Source organism: Atractosteus spatula, chromosome 7, assembly GCF_055471065.1.
Source record: "Atractosteus spatula isolate fAtrSpa1 chromosome 7, fAtrSpa1.hap1, whole genome shotgun sequence".
Taxonomy (NCBI): Eukaryota; Metazoa; Chordata; class Actinopteri; order Semionotiformes; family Lepisosteidae; genus Atractosteus; species Atractosteus spatula.
In genome coordinates, this window is record NC_142712.1 from 10158654 (window position 1) to 10180080 (window position 21427).

General features: G+C 40.3%; 1 protein-coding gene across 1 annotated transcript in view; it reads right to left on the bottom strand.

The window, feature by feature from the left end:
• Positions 1-21427, bottom strand: part of arhgef17 (Rho guanine nucleotide exchange factor (GEF) 17) — a 92167-nt gene that overhangs the window by 11094 nt on the left and 59646 nt on the right. The window contains exons 2-10 of the mRNA XM_088920247.1: positions 15600-15677; positions 12732-12914; positions 7183-7299; positions 6080-6172; positions 4527-4703; positions 3634-3684; positions 2980-3089; positions 1759-1844; positions 1237-1355 (exon numbers count right to left, since the gene is read on the bottom strand). Coding sequence (XP_088776373.1) covers positions 1237-1355; positions 1759-1844; positions 2980-3089; positions 3634-3684; positions 4527-4703; positions 6080-6172; positions 7183-7299; positions 12732-12914; positions 15600-15677 — 1014 coding nt within the window. The remainder of the gene's footprint in view (positions 1-1236; positions 1356-1758; positions 1845-2979; positions 3090-3633; positions 3685-4526; positions 4704-6079; positions 6173-7182; positions 7300-12731; positions 12915-15599; positions 15678-21427) is intronic.

Below are 21427 nucleotides of genomic sequence, written 5' to 3' on the forward strand. Positions count from 1 at the left end.
CAGGGGGCGCTCACCCTGCAGTCCGTGTGGGTCCTAATGCCCCAGTATAGTGACGGGGACACTATACTGTAAACAGGTGCCGTCCTTCGGATGAGGGACGAAAACCGAGGTCCTGACTCTGTGTGGTCACTAAGAAATCCCAGGGCGTTTCTCGAAGTAGGGGTGTAACCCCGGTGTCCTGGCCAAATTTCCCATTGGCCCTTACCAATCATGGCCTCCTAATAATCCCCATCTATGAATTGGCTTCATTACTGTCCTCCTCCCCACTTATAGCTGATGTGTGGTGAGTGTACTAAGCACTAAGGCTGCCGTCACATCATCCAGGTGGATGCTGCACACTGGTGGTGGTGGTGGAGGGGAGTCCCCATTACCTGTAAAGCGCTTTGAGTGGACTGTCCAGAAAAGTACTATATAGGTGTAAGCAATTATTATTATACATTTCTGCTACAACAAACGCTGCAACTTTATTCCGTGTTTTGAAAAACTGACATGTTTTCACTACAATGCACAAAAATTCTTCACTGGTGATCCTACTATAGGTGGAGGAATTGAATTCAGTGTGTAGCATAGGTTTAAGCATCCTATATTTTATACTTCATTCATAATATGAATTGCAAATTTGTACTCTACATTTTTTTATAAAATACAAACCTGTATCAAGTGTAATAGTGACCTCCCTATTTATTTATTGGTGAGCACCCTACTGTAGGTGGAGAAATACACTTCAGTGCTTAACATAGATGTAATAAACAATTTCAGACCACTACGTCATCATCTACTATTATAATTATAATAATTAAGGTTTTATTAAAGAAAATTGTTGCATGTATTGCTTATGTTTTTTCTGCACTATTTAAATACCATAACTACTGTCAATGTAAACATCTTTTAACATACAGAAAGTGGTCTGTTAGGATAACTGGGCCTTTAAAGGTCAGTAATTTACATGAAAAAGTAATATGGTTGACATTATAATTCTTTTGCACTTCACAAAAGTAAAATATGTGATTGAAAGGAATTTGGAAACCAATAAGAGGGATTTACTGTACATGTAATCTTCTTAGGGAAATTAATTTTCCATGTTCGCCTTATGAATACATTTTTTGGAAAGAATTTCGTTTGTTAACCTAGGGTACTTACCAAAGCACTATGGGCACATCTGACCAGCAGGGGTCATCCCTTCTAATTTAACGGATGTTTACTGCACTGTCTGCTCCACACGGTCATGATCCTCACCTGATGAGGGAAGCTGAGGGTCTCGGACAGCTTGCTGATTTGACCCAGCGTGCTCAGGTCTTCATCCAGCCTCCCGATAGTCTTCTGAATGTTCTCCCGATTGGTGGCCTGAGACGTGCCTGTCAAGAGGGCGGGGAGAGAGGGCAGACACACAGGTTCATACAAACATCTCTGGGCACCCGCTTCATTTTCTTGACTTAATTCCCAGAGTCATTAGCGCTTATCGTTTAGCATTGCCCAGAACGGTGTTTGGGCTCTTAAGCTTTTGAGGTAGACAACAGAAGCAGTGGATGAAAGCACTTTACTGACTGAAAGCACCAATAAGTTTTAGCAGTTCTCAAGAATGATTGTCTCCTCCAGACAGGCAGCGTAAATTGTAAGGTTACATAAAGTCTTATTTTTTCAAGCTCTGAAACAAAGTTCTTGAAATTGGTTTCCATTTCCCACTAAACAATGGAGGTCATCACATTGGATACTGTTTGAGAAACTGTTATCTAGTAAACTACATAAAGCATGATTTACCTTTAACCATCTCCACATCTTCTAAAGGCAGTTTCCAAAGGAACTTATATTTACTCGAGGTGTCAATGACGCTTGCCGCCGTGTAACTTAAAAAAAGAGGAAGAAAAGAATACAATTACACGGAATGACCACTAGATGGAGCCCTGCTGCGCTGAATGATTTAAAAAGAGTATCGTGAATAATGCATGTGCCCCACAGCTCTTCCAGTGCTTACATTTCCTTATACAAGCCGAGTGGTTTAAATTGACAGACTTTGGGAGACTGGGAAACAGAAGAAACATGATACGGCCACTTTGCTTTGCATGGGACACATTAATCCTGATGGGTTCTGAACAAATAGGGCAAACTATTCGATTAAAGAAAATATTTGCTTAAAAAGAGAAGGAGAATATGTTGGTGATTTTAGAAAGGTTCGTGAGGCATCACATTTAGTTCACTCTGTAGCATATTGGTCTGAAATTACTTATGTAATGGCACAATTAGGGGAACTTCACCTGCATTAAAGGATACTCATATCTCTGATCCTGATTCGATTTTAACATGTAGCTGCAATTGTTTGCTACCAATAAATTTGGATTGACCTGTAAGTAAGCTGAGAAAGACCTGCTAAGCTCTTTTCATTTTCATTTAGGCCCATCTGCCAAAAAGGAGGGCAGTGAATAGCCTGAACCCACACCACAGTTCAGTTAAAGTTTGACTACAACCGAAGTACAACTGACAGTCCCGTGGCGTTTATTCATCTTAGGCAGGGATACGAGATTAAGAGTCAAAATCTCAATTACTAATGATATTTCCTTCACTCAAAGATTGGGGTGTTTGTCAAGGGAATTTGTCAGAGTTGCTAAGTGTAAAGCAATCTCTTCCTGTCATCGGTTAGTAAACGAGAAAATAACTTGCACATCTATCAATCTCTTCTACAGAAGAGAAAGAGAGAGGAAAGTAGTTTACTGACATACGTACACGTACATACATTGGGATTCTAAATCGCGCTGATCTCTCGGGACATACACGGCACAACAGACAACACTACACAATGTAGACAACAGGAACAATAAATATATTGTGGAAAAATAAACATGTAGTAGTGAGATCGAGGGAAAATCAAAAATCAAACTCGTCCTTCTACCAAGGCCAACTCTATCATTCAGGTTTTTCAGACATAGACCAGCGAAGCAGTTGGCCCTCAAAGTGTGAGGCACAATTAAAGACAGAGTCACTTACAGACTCATGGAACTGCGACGCAGGGACCCCGATTTCCGTTTCAATGTTGTGCAAATCAGCAAGTCACTGAACAGGAACAAGGAACGGTCCTTCTTGCCACCCACAGTCTTCTGCAATACACAGAGCAGTGTTAAATGCATTGTATTATCAGCAAAAGGAAAACATTTTTCTCCTCCAAACTGTACACACGTACACAAAAAGACTCATCTCACAATAGCTCAGTATGAGCCTGTTCTTTATCTCAACACATGCCGCAGACAGGAAACTGGAATTGTATTAGAAAATTACTTTAAAAGGTTGGGCAAAAGTTTGAAAGCTATAAAATCTGACTTCTAGATAAGTACATTTAGGTATGCACATTCCTGAAATAACAATATGTTAAATAAAGTCCAGAAAGACATGGGTTAGTTCTGTTTTCCAACTACTCTCCATTGTCCATATATAGTTTTATTTTAAATATGAAGAATGAAGTAAAATATAGGAATGTATTAAAACATTAGGAATGCATTAGTACAGGTTACAGCTGTTTGCGATCTAGAGGGAAGAAATGAGTTACCAGCCTTACAGATGAAGTGCATTCACTTGTAATCCAATGTTAAGAACATGAGGGCATAGAACTCTGCAGAGAAACTATAATAAGGAAAATGTTCTTACCACTTCTACCACCATCTCTTGCCTTAGAAACTTCCTCTGAGGATTTAAAAGCTATAAACGAGAAAGGTATCTCAGCATCACCTTGCACATATTAAAAGCCAAAAGATTTAAATCCCCAACAATCATGTTCTGCATCGATGAATCCAAATGAATAAATTCAACAATAACTCAGCATGGTGTGCTGGAACACAAGAACGGTGGGGAAGACAGTTCTACTCCACTCCGGGTGAACATTATTCGGATGTTTAGAAAAATATCTCAGTCTCGTTACAGCATTAAGCTTGCATATATTTTGCATTCAACAAGCACAGCTTAACCCAGAACTGAGGTAAATCACACGTGCTGTTTTTTTGGTTTAAACTTTTGTGTATTTACAGGAAGGTGACCACAACTGAAAACTAAAACTATGAATGTTTTGAGTGGCTCTACCTTTTATGCCGGCAAATGTGGAGCCTAACAGAAAATATCTGGGGAGACAGCCTGTCATTTTAGACAGGGCGGGGTGTGACCGTGCCCAGAGCAGTCTAGATCAGGAAGCAACACCATATCCAACAGCACTGGGTCAATAAACCACATGCTGAGCACCAGCTGCCTGCCAGCCACAGCCAACATGTTCATCAAGACAACAATTACTGGTCCACTTTCAATTGAATTTGATTTACAACAGCCCATGGCTGTCAGTCATGCTGAGGATTAAAATTTAAGCCAAAATCTTCCCACTTCCTGTGAGATGAAGAGTGGTATTCTGGACCGGCTGGATTACTGAAGGAGAGGATCCGGGCTCAAACTGGTTGGCCGGTTGGCCTGTTACAGTGGGCAGAGAGATGAAACGCGGAAGGGGAAGGGATGAGAAACGAGGGAGGACAGGGGAGGGAGTGGGGTGGCAGCCGTACATTCTCCACCCCCTCGATGTGCGCCTCGATCTCCTGCAGAACTCGGGTCTCCTTCTCGGCCTCCTCCGCACTCCGCCGGCCCTTGTTGATCCTCTCGGCCAGCCTCTTGATGTTCTTCTGGGCGTCCAGCAGGAAGGGGTGGTCGGGGTGGTCTTCCGGGGTGTGCTTCAGCAGGTCCTGCCGTCCACACAAAAACGCACACATGCCGCCGTCAGACGCATCCCCCCCACCGCGAGTCGACCTGCAGCCTACAAAGGTACTGAAGGAACCCGAGGTGAGGCGCAAAATAGCGGGACACAGAGAACAGTTCGTTCCTGTCGAGTTGCAGCTTTACGGCTTAGCCCTGCTCACTAATGACCGGACTCTAGGCAGACTAAGGAATAATTTGTACCATTCCATGTTACCCTGTTCTGCCTGTTACACACATTAAATAACCACGCAGGGCCCTTTAAGGAACATTTTTTTATTGTTTTTTTTAAGGGTTAGTCTTCATACTCATTTCACTTTGTGGCCCTGCGTCATATTTTCACGACCCCAAAAGGAGTAGTTTCCAGAAACTCTGTGAGACAATGAATACCATATATAACCAGGCTGTAACCACACTCCAGGACATGTGCTCTGTGGTTAATGTAATCTATAGCGGATGTGGAAAACAAAGAAAACCTCTGAACTAATCAATGACAGACTTCACCAAGAATTACAGCTAAGCGCTTCTGCGTCTTCAGTTGACTTCCCTGTTACCATCACGTATGAGGATTGAGCGACTCACTCATACTCCATCCATTGTTTTTTCTGTCCCATATTGCTATCACAATATTAATACAGCCGACCTTAAGGGCACAAGATATCTACATTTTGTTTTACTGGCAAAACCTACAGGCAACGTACAGTTCAAAGATGGAATAAGGATAAAACAAGCTCCTTATCCGCTGCACTAGACATGTCCCTTTCTACCCATAATGATCATAATATTTTTCTTCACAAAAAAGGAAATATAGGTCACACATGTTCACAATCATCTTTTGTAACTTTAGATTACCCTGCAATCATCACACTTAATCCCAGATGCAATGCGAGGAGTGAATGCCCGGTGACATAATCCAGGAAAACAGGAATAGTTTGCAGATGACTAAGCTGCAAGTCAAGCAAGTTCATGTGCACCACAGTTGACATTCCCCAAGAGAAAATGAAAGGACCAAGAGGAGACAGATTGCCCTGACTACACAGCTGCCTTATGTATACTACAGCACCTAGTGAGATCCAGCACCTCTGAGATGTTTCAGTGTCACAGATCAGCAAGTCAGAGACCAATCTTTCCTGGCAACAATGATTTAACCTCAGTAGGTCTTCAAAAGAATAAAAAAATCAATCCACAGCTCTCCTCAGAAGCTGTTTTATAGGAGCCATACCATTTTCGAAGTTATTATTTATGTGAAAAGATTCATAAGAAGTGTAGCTGGAGAAAACAAAAAGTGTGGAGTAGTGGACCTGTAGATTTTTTCTTTTGTTTTTGGTAAGACAAACTTGGTCCTTCTCGGGTAAGGCGGACTCACCTTCACAAGAAGTTCGTAGCGGGGGATCCTCTGGACTGGTTTGATCATCAGATCTGACAGAGCTTGTTTCTCCTTGTTCTCCCTTGTACATTGCTGCCGATGGGAAAGAGGAACATTAGAGGAAAAGCTGGACTTGTGGCTTCTATGGCACACTGTGACTAAGAGCCCCAGTCGATATTCAAAGCAGAGTCAAACACTGCTTGACAAGGCAAACCAACCACTGATTAGGGCAAACCGCTGGCTTTCCAGTGTTTCTCTTCTCCAAAGACTATGGAGAAGAACAAAGAGACATAGGTAAAAAGATGTTTGGTGAAGTAATGTAGTAATTTTATTTATTTTTACCTTGTGATTATCATAAAACTCCATCATCTGTAGCCCGCAATCTATTATAATCCCCTTACTTTGCAATCAACCCTAACATTTTGAGAGTGGGTTTTAGATAAAAATGTCCAGCAAATGAAGAAATGTGTAATGCACAATGGTGTCCAGTAGGTGGCACACACATGAACAGAATATTACAACCAGATTAACGATTTTATGAACATTTAAGAAACGACTTAAGTGGAATTACTCCTTAGTTAAGTTGAAAAAATAGGGAGTGAATCATTGTCAAGAAAACTCCAAATATTTAGCATCAAGAAAAATGTTCAAGAGAGGTTTCAACAGGTTCATAGTTTTGCTGGGAAGGATTCACTATCAAACAAAGAGTGACAAGATCCAGTTCTGCAGTACCAATACCAACATACAAACAAAGCCATCACTACTTTGAAAGTGAACAATGAAAAATATATTCAAGCAAAACCAGATATCAATCTGCAGCAGCCGTCGTATGCACTTAAAATCCTTTCCATTCAAACCCGTTCAAAATCAACATTCACAGGCAAAAAAAAAGGGCAGTACGTTTACGCACATTAAGATAATGAAGATTAATGCCAAACTGCTTGGTGACAGCACCTTCCTTTCAATATTCGACTCAACACAAGCCACGGGTGATGTCATTTTCCTTTTAAAAAAACCTGAATCCTTCACTGAGTTTTTTACTCTGTGGTAAAAAGCCTATGACCAATCAAGGCACAGACCAAGGACAAGTAAACCCAACTCACCTCCAAGAACTTGAGGAATGCAGGCTTGGCCTCCTTGGCTATTCTTACAGCGTCTTTGGCATTCAGAAAGTTGTCTATGTATGCTGAATAAATATTCACAAGTATGTCCTTGGAGAACTGTTCAAAAGAAGACAAGCAAGCCACACAGCTTTATTCAAGTTAAATGAGGTGTAAGCAGCAGTAGTTCCAGTTCATTGTCAGAAGCTTTATCAGTCAGCAAGCTACCGAAACCACTGGCCGATAATGAATGTGTGCTTACATTTTTATGTTATGAGTAAAACATGACATTTATTCAAAACTATAACAGAAGAACATGCGTTTTTGATAACGATTAATGACTTTTCTCCACCACACACTTCATGAAATAATACTGTGCTTTTTTAAAGAAGTGCTAGTCTCAGACTCATATGCACGTTCAGATGTTTTCCTTTTAATTACTGACCTAAAGGGAGGATTTAAGAAGCAGAACAATGAATATACATTATAACACATAACGTCAGGTTGTGTTGGAAGAACAGATATACTCCTGACCTCTTTTGATGTTGCACACTTCCAACATTCAAGGTGAATGGGCCTACACTTTTGTAGTGATTTTCAAGGTAACTCAATTCCTGTATCTAAGGACATGACTGGACCCATGAATGCAAATGTGAGGTGGTAGGCTATCAGAAACATTCCCCCCAGTTGCCTACAACACCACAGCACAGAATGCAACAGTAAAGCATGTCTGAAGCCTTACCAGTAATGAGCATGCCATGGTAGTAGTAATACTGAGCCTGCCTTATGAAAGATCATAGCTCTCATTACATAATCTCCACCTGACTACCCCATAAAGAGGGAATTATCTGCTGGCCTCATCCTCTATAATCTTCTATAATGTTGCCTGAAGAACACTATTTGTTCCATTACCTACCGTATAAGTACATCTACAACAGAAACATTTAATTCATTTGTGTGCCTGGACAAATATAGAAGCTCAAGCTTTTTCTAAGAGGACCTTTTAAGAAAAGTGAAAGGCTCTGATGACTTCAGAATCAAGAAAGGTTTTCATTCTCTCCAAGAAAAGAGGGTAAATATTGCCCGCTGCAAATTATGAAACGTGGTCTTTATTTATAGCCATTACCATGCATACAGTAGGCTTCAAAACAGTTTTTTTAAAATGTAAATGCACAGAATTCTCTCCAGCCACAACCCCATCAGAGCCCACAGTGTATACCCACCGCAACAATTTGACAACAATGAACACTTCAAACATGGAAAAAAAACATTAATGATATCTAATGAATGAACAAAGCTTCATAGAGACTCCCCTCCATCCTCAGGGAGCTTCGCCCCTCTCTACAGTGTAAATGTAATTATGAAACAGCAACCCACAGCTGTATTTATTCTTTCGGGCAAGCATAGATTCATGATTCATGATGATATGTTTTCCTCTCAGCCGTTAATTCCTCGCAGGACTAGGTGAGGATGTTGCTGTGTGCCATCATGTTGGCACGTCAACACAGGCGCGCAGTGGAGAAAACATTCAAGGGGGGCTCAGGTTGGGCTCCGAGGCCCTGATGCCATAAGATCACATCATTGAGAGCACTTGCAACAAGGCGCAAAATAACCAAGCTCTGAGGTGGGATTCTTCAGAGCCAGAAATCTTACGTCAACATTTCAAAGATCAAACCATAAACGCCGATTTAAAAAGGTCGCATTCCATTTCATGACTTTATATAAGCAAACAGAAAAGCCCGCTGAAGCAAAATTAAAAAGTCAACTTCAGCTTGATCGGAAACAGTTTCTCTTGAGCTAAGAATGCCAATAATGCTACAACAAGAAACATACAGAATTTGGGCCAGAAACTTTGCAGCTGTTCTATTATAAATGTTTTTTATTTGATCTGAAGCAGAAGCCACGTGTTTGATTCAGAGCTGTTAAAGCAATATGAAGTGTTAGCTATTACCAGTCTGGTAATGACATATCAAGTACAGGTAATTTGCACACAACAAAAAAGGCTCTCAGTAAGCTTCTGTACTAAAATGGCAGGCAGAACTGGTTATCTGATAAAATCGATTGGTTTTAAATCTATCTAAATGTTCCTTTCGCAATAGCAGCAGTTATACAAGCAATTGCATTTAAAGAGATGGATGAAAAATGATGCTCATATTGAAGGAATGTCAACCTTCTCCCAGATAAGTCTGACGTCTCAAGGATTCCTTAGATTATTCAGTTCCAAAGGACTATCTTTTTGGAAAAAAAAACCACCGGCTCACACCCAAATATTGCTCCAGCAAACAGCCACATCTCCGCATGGTCCAAATTATCCACTGGGGCTGTCAGTACATGAAATGGGGGCTTATCAGTCCCCCCTGCTGCTCATTAACGACGTAATCACTTGTTAACTGTGTTCATCTGCTCCTGTATTTAAGTCATGACTGAGCCCATGCTCAGAGCTCCGTCGTTGGGTTCTCTGCTGTCTCAGCCAAGCTCTTGCTTGCCCTGCTAGAGATCTCGCTCTGCTTGCTCTTTCCCAAGCTTGCTATTTGTCGACCTCCTTTAAGTTTTCCCAACTGTGATTCAAGATTCCCATGGCTTTTCTCCTCATGACTCCCGGGTTTCCAACCCTGCTAGCTTGCCTATGATTTCTGGAACTGTGGGCTGGGCTGGGCTGTGTTTTCTGTACTAGCAGTGCCTGTCTCTTCGTCATGGAGCCCAGCTCTCAAGGCGCAGTGGCCTTCAGGTTGTAGCACATCATTACAATAATACACTATCTTGTCATTTACACTTTCACATAACTAATAGAGTTAATACAACAACATGGTAGGGATAAAGAATTGATAAGATAAGATCACTTTATAGGCCATATACAATTTCTTGTATTAGAAATTTGTTTTTTTGGATACCCCAACATGCTCTCCATGAGACACACAGACAGGGAGAGAAGCTTGGGGTCAGAGCGCAGGGTCAGCCATTTATATGGCGCCCCTGGAGCAGCTAGGGTTAAGGGCCTTGCTCAGGGACCCAACAGAGTAGGATTCCTCTGCCGGCCGCGGGATATGAACCGGCAACCTTGCAGCCACAGGTGCAGATCCTGAGCCACAGAGCCATCGCACTGCCCCCGAATAAAGAATTGATAATGTTACTGAATAAGGAAAAAAATAAAAGCCAACACTTGAAATTAATGCTGGACGATCCCGATATTCCAAAGAGAATTTAATACTCTCTTTTGTGTTTTTTTACCGCTAAAAAGGTGATGCTTCCGGAGGCGGATATCCAGTCAGGAGTGTAGAAGCACAGTGTATTTAAGTTTTCCTCTTCTTGTCCCCTCCCAGAAGTAGTGAGCACAGCAAATCCTAAGGGTACAGCTGCCAAAACACACTTATGCCTCAACCCAAGTGCTTGGCGACCTACTTCTGACAGCTGCCTTTGTGCCAGGTCATGGCTAGGAGCTCCTAGACATGGCTATCTTGCCAAGGACATCAGAGAATATACACAAGAATATGCATGGTTTTGTTCTTGAAAACACAGCGCAACTCCCGCAAGACCCAATGGCATGGAGACCAAGACAGCTTAAGATCTCACTCTGCTGCAGCCTTTGTCCACCAGAACAGGCCTCTGAGATCTTATGAACGGAAGGCTATTCATTATTCTTTGGTTGCCAGAGCCCTGTTTGCAGAGTATGGAAGATGCATGAATCCTAATGGTAACAGAAATGCCTCCAGGGCTGAAGTCCTTTAGAAATTCACCCTTTCCAGACAATCTTGACATCCCTGTGGTGACCCTACATGAACTGCTGCCCAACGTCCATAGAGAGGATACCAGGGTGGACAATGGAAATACAATAAACAGCCAGAAACCTTCAAGTGCTCAGACATTTACAACAAAAGCTAAAAACCTTATTTGGACAGGCACGTCACGGCCCTGGGACGCATTCTAAATGCTAAGAGGCTTGGGGATTTTTATTCATGAGTTCTTGTTAAACATCCCATTATTTCCCTTTGACATACAGGAGCACTGGGGTACTCTACACGCTCCTCAACAAATCAGATAATAAATCTCTTCCCAAAACAAGGCCGAAATTAAAACATACAACGCAAAATCTCAATGCACTGAAATGAAAAATGTTTAATAATCCTCTCTGCTCTTATCAACCTAAACTATTTACAGATTTTTTTTTCTTCAAGCATATTTATTTGTGTTCCTAGTCTCCAATGCAATGTTAAACACAGAGAAACCAAAGCAAGAAATATTTTTGATCTGTGGGAGAAGAGCCACTGTTTGAGTGCCAGAGTTTATTTTCAAACAAAGAGGAGGTTTTGTGCAGTGGGGAAGAAAGCCACTGACTTCTGTAACTTACTGGGGTAGAAGCACCACATGGAGCAATGACTCACTCCTATTCAGATGTAGACACTATCTATCAGAGCCTCTGTACACCAGGCAGTAACAGACCTTTCTTCTATTCTGTGGACAGTAAGGTGGAACTTTATGATATTTACTAGCAATCTTGAAAACAGTTTTGGATATTTCTGATAATTTATTAACCTCATTTCAGAAAGGTTTAATATCTGTTACAGAGGCTCATTATCTAGGATGCCAAGGTCTAGAGGTCTATACAGGGTCTACAGGGTCTATGAGCTAAAACCTACAAGGATTTAAAATGCCCCATTTATCCAAAAGGAAATATATTGGATATAATGTATTGTTAAACACCTGTGCTGAAACACGGAAATATGATCAGATATCCTCTGCCTCCAGATCCATTTGGGTAACTCCTGTAGCCTAGGTTTTACCAAAAATGACAGAAAAGGGACTGGAGAGATGTCCCAGGACAGTGAGAGGTACATGAAAGCAAGGGTTACCACATTAAATGGATTCCAGGGCATGGCCTCCCAGGGGCCAGTTGACAATAGTATAGGCACTGTCACATTAAGCTTCTGACTCAAATAAAACAGTCCACTGCCAGAAATAACAAGATGCACTTAAGCTGCAATACGCCTAAGACACTGACAGCTCGAAGTTTTATTTAGATACTGTGGCTCCATCCCCAGTACCCATTGCATTTATCACTGACCCATCCAGTCTGCTTGGGGAAGGGAGCTTCTAAGGACCTGTGGTAATTGGACATACAGTATGATGGGTAATTAACTTTGAAAAGACTCCTGACATGATGATGCATTTTCCCAGTATGCATCCGTCTGGAATTTGCATTCCCTGAGCTGTTAATACCTCACTCCCTTTCTGAACCGGTACTATGCTACAGAGAGAGTGGGACACGTCTCACTTGGGACATCTTGTTAGACCACACTGTGCGTTGGAAAAAGCCCTTGCCTGGCTGGAGACACTGTGCACACAACTCGATGCGCGCAGTTCACAGCAAAGTTGTCCTTTTATTACATGAAGTCGAATTACAGTTTTGGAAGTAGTCCCGTTTGACCTATGAGCGCAGAAAACAACATGCAATGCTGCCATAAAATCCATGCCTTTATCCATCAGGAATACAAACCAATAACAATGTAGGAGGACCATGGGCATGGCAGTGATGCTGGGCACTGTGGCCTGCTTACCGATTCGATGAGCAGGCTGCCTACTTTCTGCTTGTCGTGCCAGTCCTGCACACAGAGCAGGACCTGCTCTAGGAACTGCTCGTGGTGCTCCAGGATCTCGGGAATCTGGTAGAACATCTCATCCACCAGGGAAGGGTCACAGATGAATGAGTTTTCCGGCTGCTTCAGAGGCTTCATGTATCCCTGTGGGATAAAACACACAGACAGAAAGAGGGAGAAAGCACATAAGGGTTGTGACGTGGGGTACAATTTTCCCAGTAAAGAGGTATTTTTAACATCTCCTGTTACCATGGATCCAAAAGTCCAGACTGATTAAAAAGTAATAAGAATCAATGATGGACAGTGTGAAGAGCTAATTTGCTAAATGAATTTAAAATGTATGAAATGTATGAACTTCAGTCTTGGCATACAGTAGCATTATAACCCAGTGGGACTCACAACACCCAGCTCACAAACTCCTTTTTCTCAAGTTCAGAATAACGAGACATGTAAGAGAAGCTTTTCTTCCTGTTTCTATCTTAGCATTTCTTTCATTTTCATTTATTAAGATGATAAGGAACAACCTGGAATCAAGGGTCTAGCAAATTAAATGAAAAAAATCTAGTTTGGGCTTCGATTTGCAACATTAGCAGGTGTCTGTATCATTAAAAGATATTTTTGTCCCCAAAGCAAATGAGTCATTTAGGCAAAATGCTCTGTTCTCTTTAAGATTGGTGCCACCAGCGCTGGTCTGGCAGCAATGATCTGGAAATATCCTCTAGCCTTCATATTCACTATACTGCTTTGACAATAAAAACAATGATGTATCTACCTCAAATAAAGGCTATGGGAGATTGAGGGAATTTCCTTTTATGACAGGCAAAGCCATCCCAGAACATGCCTGGTACTCCATACAAACTGATTTCATAGCAGGGAAAAAAGGTGATTCAGAAAATAAACATAAATAATAAAGAACAGCAATAACTACAAATAACAAATAAGCTTCAAGGCCTCATACTGTTCACGCAGTGTTCCTCTGCCCCAGCCTCAAAGCTTCCTGAACATGATGCAGTGCCTGACGGTTACACAAGCCCTGTTTCTAAAGTGAGCTCTTCAGGGGTTTCGTTCCTAGCTGAACAGCAGGAACTCATTCTTGCCTGACAGTCAGTTTTTAAAATAAGAGGGTGGGAAGAAGCTGCAACATGACTCGCATGTAAGATGGGCAGGGAGATCTACGCTAATGGATATTTACCGTTTCTACAGATTGCAGAGTATTTTAGGGGTCAATAACTATCATTCAGCTTCACATACTGTAGGCCAACACATCCATAGGCAGGTATAGCGATTTAAACTTCTACATACTCAGGTTAATCTATATGGTTGAGAATTTCTATATTTCATTTCTATATTTAGGACATAAAGTTGATAATTTTCTTATTTCTCCAGTGTCTAGACTATTTTTTTCATTTCGACTGCATTGGCCACATTTTTGTGACATCTCTTAATAGATGACAAACACCCTTTTGCCAATCATTTTATACCAACAATGTTTGACCTCTCAGTTAAAAAATCATAAAGCCTTGTCTTTATTTTTAAACCTTTGTATAATATTTTTTGCTTTGGGTGAAAAATGTCATTTTGAAAAAAATATTATTTTTAGAAAACCATTTAGGCTAAAGACAAAGACAGGTTAACCTATGATAAAATAAAAACTGGTAAACTGGTAAAATATTGCTCACTTCTTTTAAATGTGAATAAACCTGGATTATGTCTTCAGAAAGAATATTCTCAGATGTCAGAACAGCAGTCTTTATAATGCTTCTTGTCCAGTAGCCATGACAACGGTGTGTGCCTCCTCACTCCGGATAATATTACAGGAAAGCAGAATGGAAGAGCACACAGCTCTGTTGACAGTGCTCAACAATGATTAAACTTTTCAATATTTTTATAGCAATTTCTTCCTGATTCAGAAGCATTCATCCTACTGAATGCCAGAATTAAAAATCACGATAAGTGTTATTATGTCAGTCTTTGTAAGCATTTTTCCCCTTTTTACGGCTGCACATATTAAGTAACACCCCCAAAAGGCTGTACTGTATATCAAAGAAGATGATGTCAGGGACTGACCAACGCAGAAGATGTACTGCACAATTCGCCAACGGATGGTAGAATCAGGACAATGGCTTGTTATATTAATGTATGAACAGTTCCCGCCTTTGAGTGTCTTGCCGCATAAGAGATAAGTGTGCCTGAAATGTTAATGTTTAATACCACATTAACTTTTGCTCTTCTCTGCAGTCCCACAGCCATTTCATTCATAAACAGCTTGCAATCTGCAGGAGGGAGATAGATATTAAGAGCCTGACAAGCTCTATACGCGCTAAAATGGCTGAGATCAGATGGGCAGGCTTTTTAAGAAGGAGCCAGTGTGACACATGACTCAGGTCTGAGGATTTAGATTCCTAAACCCTAGCAGCTAAACATTTCCTAGTCAACCTTGTTACATAAATCCAAGGCAGAAGAAGCCTGAAAGGAAATTGATCCTAAAACCACTCACTAAACAGAAATCTGAAACTGTGTGTAGTGGCTGAGGCTCACCACGGTTCATGGGCAGTAAGGTCTCCCGTTGTTTTCACAGATAACCACAATCATTTCGGTCACATTCACAATGACGATCTCAGACAACTTTCAGTCGATGTTCTCAATTATTTAATTAAACTAATTACTTTAATTACCAATTACAATTAATGGCTTGATATGTTTTGATTAATGGTATTGTTCGCCTCTGGATGAAGACAACTCTAAAGCAGGAGGAATGAGTCTAACTGGGAACAGACCTGGAAACCACTGAAGCTAGATGTCTCGGTAAATAGACAGAAATCTCCTTACCTGTATTAAAGTGCGAAGTGACTCCACATAGGACTGTTCGGTGTCTAGAAGTGTCATAATGACATGCTTTCTCATATCCTGGAAAAAAGACCAGCGAAAAACAGAAATGCAGGTTAATTACAGTAAGGCTTTTTCCATTTGATAAAAAGAAGGATTTATGTCAATATTTCAATTGCAGGAGTCAACAAAGTCTTTCAGGTTCAAAAAATGATTTATATTACCCACTTTAAAAGCATTTCCAGCACACAGAATTCCCTGAAAATCCCTGAAAAAGCATTTATTAATGTTTAAACAAAGAAATAAATTTTAGAATTTATTTGAAAGAAATGCAGGCATAAAATATATTCAAAATACCGTATATCATGACCTTACTGTGGCTAGGAAAATGCAAAACCAAAAGAAAAAGCATTTGCTTTCCGTCTACTTTTCTGTTCAGACATTTTTATTTGATTTTTAACTGCATCCTTGCACAAAATACCTGGAAAAATCTGGATTGTTTCATACCGTTCACTGAAATAATAAAAAAATGTTAAATTAACTGCAATATGCCAAAAACTGAACTGAAATGGCCAATGCGTTAGGTATCCCCAAGAAAGCACGATGGGGATTAAACTGGATAAGGAGACTGTTGTAAGATCAACAGAACAGTGAAGCTCACTGGACATCCTTAAACTCAAAGGCATCACAACACAGGCTAGAATGCTCATTTAAGACAATATACCCCCAGATTTCTTCTTTCTAGGTAGATGCTATTGAAACTGGGGGGGAAAAGGCATCAGTTTAATCTGGCTAACAAGCTTAATCGAATGACTTGGACTCCGCGACAGATCTAATGTTTCCCTGCTTCAGAGTGCACATTTCTGTTTATCCTCTGGCAACAATCAAGAAAGGTCTAGGATGCTCGACGCACTATTCTCTTGCAGACATCAGCGCAAATCACACTGCTGTCAGACTTGCTGGGAATGTATTTACATTAGTACAGGAAACTGTCAGCCTGTAAGAACCTTGGCTTTATCCAGCGGCTCAGGGCGCTAGCCTAGTGCAGCCTCAGGCCCCTCCTGGTGCTCACAGCTTCTCAGTGCGTCAGCAACGCAGCAGCAGGGCTGTCTGAGGACAGTCTCAGTGACCCGACACACTTCACAGCCTGATGCCTTTCTTCCTTTTTTTGAAATGCTATTGAGAAGATCTTGCCACCTTACTGAAACACCACACTATCTCACCAAGACCCACAGATTTGAAAAACTGGCCCTGGTACAGTCTTGAGGTAACAAAATGGAATCTGGCTCCAGTGCTCTCAGGCCAGCCTTTACCGAACAATGGCTATGCAAAAGAGCAGTGCTTTCCCCCATTGCTTCTGAGATGTTTTCTCATGCTGAGTTTTAGATATTGAGATGTTGCCCAATCCTGTCTTAGCACCTTTATTTAAAGGCTAATGAAAGCATACCTTTAAGCACACCGTTCATACATTGTAACCTCCTTAGCAGCAGAGAAGAACAACAGAGCATTCTAGCTGCTTTCCTCCTCTTTGTATTTCATGTATAGACTATTGTGAGCTATAATCTTTCATTGTGGTAAATAAACCCAAACTCCCGAAGCTTATGGGTAAGAATAGACAGACTGAGTGAAGATGAGACAAGCTTTGACTATTTGCACAGGAATATGATTGGTTACATCCAGACACGTTGTATAGGGATTTAAGCAGAAGGCATGTTTTATTTTTGTGCTACACTACCTCACATACTGTACCTAGGAACCTCAGACCACAATAACAAAGCATTTGCTTCAGAGACAAATTTATAACTGCTTTGTCTTTTGTTGAAGAGAAAACTGATGGTTGCAACATGTGACTCCAGAATGCCATTTTGCTTCCACAGAAAACACACTAATTGATCACCATAAACACTCGCAATTGAATTCTCCATCTTGTGCTTTTAGTTGCAAGAGTCAGTGACTTAAGGAAGTACCTGTATTTACTTTAATATCTGTTGTACAGCTGTGTTGGACAGACTATCATTAGAGGGAACTATAGTGAACGTGTATATGACTTAAAAGGTCTCAGGGAAACATACTGTAGGTTGAGTGCCAGCAATGAGATTTAAAAAAGAAATTATTAAATTGGAATTCTGGAAAAGTGTTTAGTTATTGGATTGTGTTTTTGAATTCCAGAGAGATTATGCCAATTGACTGATGGAGGAAGGAGATCTGGGAAAGAGCTCAGTACTTTGAGAACCAAAGATTTCAGAACGAGAAATCAAGCAAGCAAGAATGTGAAAGAAGACCTTGCTGTGATAGCACAGCACAGAGTCCCCTGGTAACACCTGCTTTCCCTGCTAGATAGTGTGCAGATCCTGTATTGACCTTATATTAGTAGCCTTCAGGTTCATGAATCATTCGTCCTTGACGTGCAAATCTAATAGAATTAAACTTATTTTCCTAACAGCTGAAATAACCTAGCAAGCTTATTTTGCAAATAGTGAGGTAATGTAGATAAAGCAAACCAACTCTTATATGGAAATGTTTTAGGATCCTTTGGGTTAAAAGTTGCTATATAAATGCAAGGAATTATTATCATCATTACTGGTAATTTAGTAGTCTGAAATAAGATTTCTGCTATTTCCTAAGCAGGAGTGCATACTGCATGTATATGAACTGTAAATTGTATTTTTTGTCCTCTGTTAACATGGAATGACATGTGAAAATAGTTACAGATGTATTATGTACTGAAGACCGAGAAGAAACTTGTAATTCTGACCTGGGTCAAATACTTAACATTACTTATTACCTATTATTATATTAGAGTGCAAGAATATAAACTATTTTTGTCTGTACTATATTAACTTTATGTCAAGATTTAGATGTATTATTGTATATATACTGTAGAAGGTTAACCCTTTTTCAAATGTTAATTATTGTTACCTGTATATATTGTACATCTGACAAGATATTAATTCATTTTCGAAATGCTTTTTTGAAACTGAAATCACTAAAAATGATAATTCTTTCAATTTGTACAGAGCTTTCCATCCAAACGAATCTCAAAGTGCTATACATACATACTTCAGCGGACATTTTGAGCCAGCAGCCCCTCTACAACACCAGAGAAGTGAGAAACTACTTTGAGAAAAATACTTGCTCTGCCACATTTAATATAACCAGAATTCCTCGTTTACGAAGGGCACAGTACGTCATCATAGAAAAATAGAACATTCTGACTCGTTTGTATGAACTAGCAAAAAACAATCTCAACAGCCTATATAATGTATAACGCTGACAGAAGGGCCAAGAAATGGAATCAAACTTGTGAGCAAAGTTATAAAGCTGTCTCAACCCACTCTAAACAGGCCATCACAAATGTTCTACATAATATCTATTATATATCATACATACGTTATACATAAATATAACATTTACATTGTAATGAAGTCACGTTGAAATATTTATATATCTTGTCATTCCAGTCCTGCCCGATCACATTTATAATAAGATGAATTATAAACTTGAGTGACAATTACAGATATCCACATGCAGAGCCTTACAAACATTTAACAGCTTTAAAAACAACATCCCCCTTGATGTTCAGGTGGGAAGGCATTTTCTATGGATCCTAAAAAAAAAACGATCCAGAATGAGATGTTTTCTTCTCTCGGCGTTCTCAACTGAGAAGCAGTCCAGGCAGGAGGAAAGGGGAGACAGTGTCACAGCTGGCTGGCGTTCTGCTCTATTTTGATCTCAGACTTTATCGATTGCATGGCATCAAAGGTTTCAGATCCTCTTTAAGTGTGAAGAGATCACAACACGGATTCAAATCTGTCTGGAGCTACCAACCACTCTGCGGCTGAGTCTTCTGCCTCGTCAGAGACCACGGCAGAAAAATGAAACGGCTCTTTGACAAAGCCAAAATTAGCCTCCGCGTGCGTTCCTTATTTTCCCCTGACAGATTTTGATGACTGAGTGTCAGACTTTACGAATGAGATGTTTATTGCATTATGGAGGATTGACTCAAGAGGAGAAACAAGCACTTGTTGCTGCTATTGCCTCATGATGAAGTGCTCTTCTTTACTGCCTTTTTTTATAGTGGTTCAATACATACAGTGTTCAATTCACGACTTGGGAGCCTCAGACATTTTGGCCTGGCTAAGATGTTGCACATGTAGGGTGTATTGAATAATGGCGGTATTGTTTTCTTTGATTCATATTTCTATTCTGTCCTGTTACACACTGACTGGTCGTGAAGGTTATCCGCAGAAGATTTAACTGTGCCTGGGAGACACCTTCTGGACTTCAAAGGGAGATAAAAAGGAGTCACATTTCAACTATCAGCTATGTATCTTCTGTCCCTTTTAGTTCTTTAACACAGGGAATTCACTATTTACTTTGAGAGGTAAGTTATGCTCATATATTAATCTACCAGTATTACTGACAGATGTCAGATGTAAAAATACTGGCATATGATGCATGTCTTTTAGGAATTTTACAAATTTTAAAGGCAAATATCCAAAGGTAATCATGATGCCCAGTGTGTAGTTGAATCAAAGCAAAAAATCAAAAAGGCTGTATTTTGTGCCTGTTTTTTGGGGAGTAAGGGCTTCCATGCAAGATTTTGAACTGCTGCCATTGCAACAGTCTATAATGTAGCTAAGTAAAAGGTGATCCAGGGTTTCACATACTCACAGGCCACAAACATAAAACTGAGTTTTCAGGCACGGAATGAAAAGGTCGATTCACAGGTAAAGTCAAATCTAGGTCTCATCCCATGACCATATTTTAGTGACGTGAGCACACAAACATGGGAAAAAGAATACTGCTTTTCTAAGTCCGTACTCCTTACTGCGGCATATTCTTGTATTTACACAGGCCTGTGTATCTAGCTCATCTAACCCAAACACAAGAGCAGGAAACGGTCTTGTTTGCCTTTGTGATTATTCCTCCTGCTTAGAACGTAGGCATCTCCCAGACCGACATGTGACCCCAAGACATGGCTCTGCAGCCTTCGTAGTTCACTGACTACAAAATAAACAGGTTTCCTTAGCACAGTGATTCCCTTGCACATTGATTCGTCACTCCTCTGAGACTTGTGGGTCCCAGGACCAAACCACTCACCACAGCCCCATTCCACATGGTTGTCTTGAGAGGGGGGTTTTTATACTTCTTAATTCTAACTTCATCCCACATGTCTTAGTTACTTCCAGCCTTCCAACTTCAAAAACCAATATAGTTTCAGATATATTATATATATTCAGAAATATAGTGAAGAGCTTTTTAGATTGTCCACTGTGCTGGGGACTTGTAATTTCTTCTTTTATTATTAAATGGTTTCAATTTTTCATTCCTCAGGTTCAAGTCTTTGCTTAAAGGTATTCTGAAAAAATATTAAACTCAGATGAGTCTTATTACGCCTTCTTTAATGAAGCAGCCATATTTAGCTTTTTCTAAATCAGTTGCTTTTTCTACAATACCATAATAAATGCAAATTTATAACAAAGTGACATACACAGCACCCTTACTACTGTAACTGGTATTTTTGGAAATAAGCTAAAAAATTAAGGTAAAACCCCTATATACTACATATCATTACGTAATGATTATCAAAACATTTTAAGTAAGTAGGCAATTAAATAAATTCATTATGTCCATTAACATTTGTCGTCAACAAGATTGATCCACAACAAAAGTCAGTGGCCAATATTGTGTGTGTGCTAGAAGCAATACAAGGCATGATTCTCATTGGGTTGCAAATGCTGTCTTGAAACAGTTCTCTCCCGGTCTCCAGGGACAAGCATGTGTCTGTTCAATGGTGCCTGAACCCCAGATCTCACAAAACCTCTCAG